Here is a 7,934-nt window from a genome sequence, read left to right on the forward strand (position 1 = left end):
GGTTACGTATCATCTCCCCTCCCTCTCTCTCTCTCTCTCCCTCTCTCTCTCTCCTTTCTTTTCTTTTTCAAACCACTACTTAACTATCGCCTTATTTTCAATGTTCATTATATCCATTTGTTCTTTATTTGTTGTTTGAGTATTATCTCAAAAAGTGTCAACAATTTGGTTTAAATTGTCCAAACTTTTTCTTAGCTATTTGTATCAAAAATTGCATTTTCAATTAGTTGTTATCATTTGTTAATTTAACTAATATCATCTTGGATATTTTATTTGTCACCATCTTGTCATCACCTTACATTTTCTATCTTTCACTTTCACATGTTCATTGACCCACCAATTCATGTCATCTGATAGCAAGACTTCCGATACTATCAGAATGTTTTTCGGCATCGAATAACAGCTATAAACATTACGAAACATGATCTTCCTGAAGCGGGCATTGAAAATTGGCAATGAATCTCTCGTCTAATGTTATGCGTTCAAGTTACCTTGATCCCATTCCGCAATACGGTAGAGCAGTACGGTGGCAATACGATAAAGGATTTATTTTACCTTTGATTTTGCAAATTAATTGGTTATGCAGTAAAATTCTCAATTCTACGCCAAACTTCCAAGATCATATTTGTCAATTTTATAATATCATTTTACCTCAAAGAAACTCTTCAATAATTCTTTTATATTTCATTTCAACGCAATGTTATGGATTATTTATTTATTAAACTGCAATATTCATTAAAATATTTATTAAAACATTAAATTTTTTTTTTATAAAGTATTTAATTAGGTTGGAAAAAAATACCTGTCATCATATAGATTTATTTATCATTCTACTACTAACAGAGGTTTATAAAGGGACAACTAATCATAAACAATTACAAATGATTATATCATTCCTAAAATTTCGTAATGAATCGGCACAATAATCGAGCAATTTATATATTTCCATCAAAAAAATTAAGTAAAACTTTCGTAGAATTTAATGATTTAAAGTTATCACAAAGGTTCACATAAACAAGAATAGAACAGTGGAAATTGGATAATAACTAGTTGACTTATCAGTAACTATTGTTAAATTAATTTATATATAAAGTGTTTGATAACGAATTATCATTGCTCTTTATTAAACTAAACTTTATCTTATTCCAGATCATACATCTCAAAATTGTATGTAATATTATTATTATTGCTATCTGATCGATCATACGGTAAACTTTTTGCGGTATAACAATCAGTAGTTTAGTCTGCATGAGAATGATTGCATGCATGCATATGTTATGTTTGCTGCATGTAATTTTTCTTATCTTGCTTTCTCTAGTGGTTTCATTGAAATATTTGAAATCAACAATTATGGAAACTTTTAAAAGTGGCCATAAAATGTCAGCGGAACATTTCTCTGTTTGTGCAATCAGTGCAAAGAATTTCTTTGCAATCGTACAGTTGCATTATTAGCTTTTTGCTAAACAAAAAAAAAAAGTTGCAACATTTTTTGTCGCAACAAACTTAAAACTTCCAGTTTGAGTTTATCATGATAAGAACTTCTGGCTTAAGCTTATCATGATAAGAATAGGCATTTTCTTCCTCATTTATTCTTTGTCACACCCAAATGGCATTACTAACCATAATCAGGTTGATAAATGCTTCCAAACAATAAAAAAAAAAAAAAGAACGTACCTTGAAATATCTTATCAATTATTTCAACGATTTACGTCTAAAAATGTTTAATGCGCAAAAATTTTACATCGTTCATTAATTATGAGTCAATTTTAAGATGATACTTTGGAAAAAGTACGACCAAACAGTTGTAATTATTCTTTCAGATATTGCAATACTTTTTTCACCAATGTCGCTTAGTATATTAATTGTGGTGACTTTCTTCGTTCAACCATTTCATACCTTCCAAAAAATTATAAGTATTTAAATTTTTTGTCGAATAGCAATTTATTACTAGTTAATTTACACTTTATTACTTATTAATTTACATTTTGTTGCTTATTAATTTACATTTTCTTCTTATTAATTTAATTGTAATATAAATTAGGTTGATATTATCGCCATATTATGCTATACTTTTGCCTTTTAATGAACCAATAATAATTTTAAGATCACGAACAATTACGTAAAGAATATTCATGGCAGCCACCTTCTGATAGCTATATGGGCAAGTATACAAGTGCTGCAGTTACCTGCGATCATGGATTGTGCAGTGAAATTGGCAGGTAACTAATTACGGTCATTAAATCGTATTACAATTAGAGTAATCTGAAATTTTGGGGAAAATTTAAATACAAACTTCTAAATTGCGAATATAACCCAAGAGATAGTTGTAAATTTAAAAAGAAAAAAAGAGGTCAAAGATTAGTTATTGACATTCATATTTGTTTACATTTATCTATTTTAGTTTCTGACATTCATATTTGTTTACATTTATTATTTTGACTGTTGTACATTTATTTAAATTTATTGGTGTAAGGAAAGTATTTACATTGCCATCGTCCCATAGAATGACTTACTGATTAACTGATTGATTGATTGATTGATTGACCGATTGATTGATCGGCTATCTTAAACTCTTAAAAATGTGTTGTATTTCTTGTAGGAATATTTTGATCAGAGGTGGTAATGCAGTTGATGCATCGATCGCTTCGATGTTCTGCCTTGGTGTCACCAATCCTCAGAGTAGTGGTATTGGTGGTGGCTTCATTATGACACTATATAACAGGTACTGTTTCAAATGTTACAAACTCCACTATTTGATTAATTGAACATTTTTGGTTATTAATGAATCATATGAAAATAATAAGCAATTTGTTTACAAAGTAGTTCAAGAAGTTATACTGAATGAGCAACAATTCAAGAATTGAAAACCAATTATCGAAGTAAGAGAATTTTCAGGACTGAAAAGAAATGTACTGTAATTGATGCCAGAGAAACAGCCCCCAATAATGCTAAACGTGATATGTTTATTAATGATGAATTCGGTTCTAAATATGGTAAATTTATGAATACATCAATATATTATATTACACTTTATGTTGGTATCAATGGAAGATGAAAGATTATTATTTCCGGTTTTCGTGCCATAGCAACACCAGGAGAAATTGCCGGATATTGGCTTGTATTCCAACGTTATGGAAGTGGAAAGATATCATGGTACGATCTGATAAAACCATCAATTGATATGTGTCGTTATGGAGTACCAATATCAAAATATCTCGGATATGTTCTTGGTGTTAAAGAAAAACATTTCAGAACATTACCTTCTATGAAGTAAGCCGTTTGTTTGAATGATAAAATAAAATTGGACCAGAATCAAAATCTTGCATCAAAATGTCAAATCTGTATTGTGAGAGATTATGATACTTTGATATCATCTGTATCATGATATTTTTTTTTTTGCTCACGCAGTTTGATTACAGAGATTGGATTAATCGTAGTACTGGTAAAGTATTTGTCGCCGGGGACATTATCAAACGACCTGAATTAGGTAACACATTAGAACGACTTGCACTTAGTCCTGACCCAGTGGAACTTTTCTACCGTGGAGATATTGCCAAAAAATTAGTCAAGGAAATTCAAGATAATGGTTGGTTCATTGAACTTTTTTTCATTCAATAAAATTGTTTGTAAGAGTGAGTTTAATTAAAAACAGAAATGATATGCTGATGAAAATAGAACAAAGATGAAAATAAACAAAAATTAAGACTAGTTGATTAAGTTGGGATTTATTAGACTGCTTTAATTTTAACCACTTGAGCCAGTCAAGTTAGCATGAATTATTGAATGTATTCGACATTAACATGTTGCAGAATTCCTTACCAAGTTAGTTCAGGTGGAATTATCACGGCTAGTGATTTCGCACAATTTAAGCCAACAGTACACGAGCAGCCATTGATCAATGATCACTTTTCGGGTGATCTAGCAATGTGCGGTCCACCACCTCCTTCCTCGTTTGCAGTTACTCAACTAATCATATCTCTCATGGCTCGTTAGTTTTTTATTTTAGCATTATTGTAAGTTTACCAACACTCGTGGGAGCATTTATTTATGATACAATCTGGTGGTGATTCGGATTGAATAACAGTCTTTCCATATTTAACCATATTGCAGGATTTTATGGACCCAAGACAAAGAAAGAGGTACTAAGGCATGATCCACTCTTCTATCACAGACTTCTTGAAGCGCAAAAGTTTGCCTATGCACAAAGGACTCTCATGGGTTAGTCTGTTATATGACAATCTTTTTTTTATAACTATAACGATTTATAAAAATATAACGATAAGTCTATCATCATCAGTGTATTTTAAATAGTACCTACAGAAACATCAGATAACCATTACTGTACATTCGTTGTGCTTTGAATACAGTCAGGACAAAAGTAAAAAACTGACCAAATAACCGCTGCATGGAATAATTCTCATGGCTCTTCTACATTTCCTTCTATTGTTAGGTGATGAAGCTTTCGTGAAAGAGGCTAAAGAGCTTGCAAAGAATATGACAACAAAAGAATACACAGATTGGGTGTTCTCAAGAATGCGCAATGTGACACAACCAACAGAATATTACGGCGGATTTCGAGAGCAAGTAAGAACAGAATAATCAAGCTGAGTAAGATTAAAAATGATGAGTTAAATGAGAAAGCAAAAAAGTTTTCTTATTTACTTTGTATTTTAAGCATTCATTAAAATCATTTCCAGCGAATGAGCTTTATATGGTTGAGTTGAAAATTCTCGTAAGCGTCATCTATCATCTAGTTGAACTACTACTAGCTTCATTATTCCTTTTTCGAAAATCTTCATCACGAGATCAAAGATTATCACCAGTATTTCTGTTTAATAAAATAAAATTTTAATCGGTAAAAGTTACAGTTCAATGATCATGGTACATCGCATGTGTCGGTATTAGACTCTATGGGTAATGCAGTATCCGGCACAAGTACTGTCAATCGATGGTAATTAATATTATTTCAAGTATAAATGAAATTGTTATGGATAAAAACTATTCTGTAATAGTTGTATTCCTTTCCATAAGATCGTATTGCAGGTTTGGTGCAGTAGTACAATCTGTCGAACTGGGCGTTATATTTAATGACGAAATGGATGACTTCTCCACTCCGGGTAATCTATTTCAATTCTTTACTTATATAAGTTAACATTTTACTATAAGTGATGTTTTTATGATCATATAGTATCATAGAAGCCATGCGGATAAGTTTCAAGTATAATGAAAAGATCATACTGCTGCTCATCCATTCTTCTGCTAATCATCCACATACATCTTACGTCAAATGGATCAATCTGCTAGTAACCTAATTAGAGCATTGTTACCGCAAATAATTAGATTAGAGTTCAGTGGTTGATTTGCACCTTCATTAAGCTTAACAACTTAATTAACAGAGTGTGCTAAAAAAGAAAAGTGAATAATTCTGGAAATAATTAAGTTTTTTTTTTGTTAATTTATTTGCAGGTATGGCCAATGGTTTCGGATTTGCGCCATCAGAGCGCAATTTCATTGAGCCCAAGAAGAAACCAATGAGTAGTATGAGTCCAATGATCGTTTATAATAATAAAACGGGAAAAGTTAGTATCTCCTCATACTTAATTACTAATTTATGTTATTTACTAAGTAAAATGCATACGAAATTTCAGGTTGTAATGGTCGCAGGAGCATCCGGTGGTTCGAAAATAATTTCCGCTTTGGCTAAACCTGTAATTCGAGTATTATTTTTCAATGAAACTATAAAAGAAGCTATCGATGCTCCAACATTACACAACCAGTTTACACCAGATGTCACCCAATTTGAACATACCGTGCCTAAGGTTTGCTATCATCTTATCACTCTATAAGATTCATTTCGAGTACAAAAAAGACCATATCATTTGTTAATTGAATTTAGGAATTGATGAATGATTTGACGGAGATTTTTGGACAGAGGTTCAAAGAAACCACGGGTTTCGAAGGTATAGCTCAAGGGATTGTAGTGGGTGACGATGGGACAATCAGCGCCAATGGAGATTACAGACGTCAAAGTGACATGCATCCAGGAGGATATTAGAAATCTCTCCATTAACATGAATATTCTAAATTTGCAGCATTGAAATCAATTCATGTTCTAGTATAATCCTATGCTTATTCTTTCCTCTTTTTTTTTTGTTAAACTTCTTGTTTATGGTATTAAAGATGCTCACTTGTTGGTAGCTAACAACAAGTTCAAACCTATGACAAGAAAAGGAAAATTTTTTAATAAATTAAGTAAGGAAACATTCAAAAATTTCGATTTATACTTCTTGGAAATTTCGGTATAATATTTATGGCGCTATTGTCGTGAAAGTTTATAATCTTTGATTGTTGGTACAAACGAGTAGCCGTAATAAATTATCAATAAATCGTTTATCAATTATCAATAAACGAAGAGTTTTCTCTTCTGGATGTTACAAGACAATTATTGGAAAATACTATTTAAGGGTTTATCGTTGGATTGTTCTTCCTTTGTCCTTATAGCAAAATTTATCAGCTTATCGTTGGATTGTTCTTCCTTTATCCTTATAGCAAAATTTATCAGGAATTTGATAACCTTGTCATTTAGTGAGGGTTTCGATGAGGTATAAACAATAACGATACTATCATATTGAAAAGCATGAAAGACTGATGTTTGATTGTTTTGGCTAATTATGTTTGGTGATCATAATTCTCTACGTAGTGGGGTTGTTTACAAAATCCATAACATTTCAGTAAATTTAATAATAAAACTGGAAGATATAAATATTCCATAAATTGGAAATAATTGATCAATCATAAGATTAGAAGATATCAACTGAACAAATGACCTATTACTTAAAGATCAGAAATTATATTATTATCTCTTCCTGAACTGAATCACTTTTCTAAGAAATATTCTAATTAAAATTTTCCTTTTTATACAACAAGTAATATCGTTAGTTCACAATAATCAGTTCAATTAGTTTCTATAACACAAAATATATTATTTTAATATGATTTATATTATAAAAATATTTCGGTTTTCCCTGATATTTATCATTAAAAGATTGCTTGCACAAGCATGACCGCGAGTCCTCGAAGCATAGAAAATACATGAGAGGAATTTAGTCGGTATTTTCCATTTCAGCATTTATTTTACTTATAACTATAAAATGTACTGTTTAATTAAAAATTTGTTCTATATGAACATAAAATCATTCAATCGTTTCATTCAAGTTAAATATTATTATCTCGATGTAATTAATAGTTTATTGACATTCTGAACTATCAAATGATATCACTAATCATTGCAGTTATTAATAATTAGATTTATGTCACTGGACAAAACAAACATATTTGTTTATGGATGGATGATTGATTATTAGTGATAAGATAACCAATGATTAATAGTAATACATTAAGTGGAATGATATTTCCATAAAAACACATTAATGTCGGATTACCGAAATTAAAACTATGTTCAAATAAAATTGCCACAATATCCAACAGGCAGGGTAAGGAAATCCTGCAAGTAAAATTAAATCGATGAAGAGGATATAAGCTAACACAAAGACCGCACAACACAAAAATATCATTGTACCTACACAGTGGACAATGCCAAAGGCTAGCCATACCTCCATGATAACGCTGATGGAGCTTACAAACTTTTCCCCAATCCTGATATATATATATATATATAGTAATACATTAAGTGGAATGATATTTTCATGAAATGGAAAAATCCAAAAGTAGTGTTTTTACAATCGAGCGGACGATACATCCTCTACACTTGTTCTCCACGACTGAATTACAACGACATCTTCACATATCCGCCACTGCTGGACAACAAACTACGATATTCTTCTATTGGCTAAATACATTTCCCGCAACATATCTCCAACTCAACGACCTATCAACGAATCGACAGTAAAATTATTATCGAAGACAACGACTGT

At 31.0% G+C, this 7,934-nt stretch overlaps 1 protein-coding gene across 1 annotated transcript; it reads left to right on the plus strand.

Annotated features, from left to right (window-relative positions):
- Positions 1-2,157: 2,157 nt before the first annotated feature.
- On the plus strand, positions 2,158-6,055 carry LOAG_10776 (gamma-glutamyl transpeptidase; the record flags this gene model as incomplete). The annotated part of the gene is made up of 13 exons (XM_003146300.1): positions 2,158-2,219; positions 2,600-2,722; positions 2,896-2,993; positions 3,087-3,270; positions 3,420-3,586; positions 3,833-3,988; positions 4,111-4,218; positions 4,451-4,584; positions 4,869-4,951; positions 5,044-5,117; positions 5,467-5,579; positions 5,649-5,819; positions 5,897-6,055. The coding sequence occupies 13 exons, from the start codon at positions 2,158-2,160 to the stop codon at positions 6,053-6,055; spliced, it is 1,632 nt and encodes a 543-aa protein (XP_003146348.1).
- Between the last annotated feature and the right edge of the window lie 1,879 nt (positions 6,056-7,934).

The sequence above is a fragment of the Loa loa genome (genome assembly GCF_000183805.2).
Source record: "Loa loa unplaced genomic scaffold supercont3.266, whole genome shotgun sequence".
Lineage (NCBI taxonomy): Eukaryota > Metazoa > Nematoda > Chromadorea > Rhabditida > Onchocercidae > Loa > Loa loa.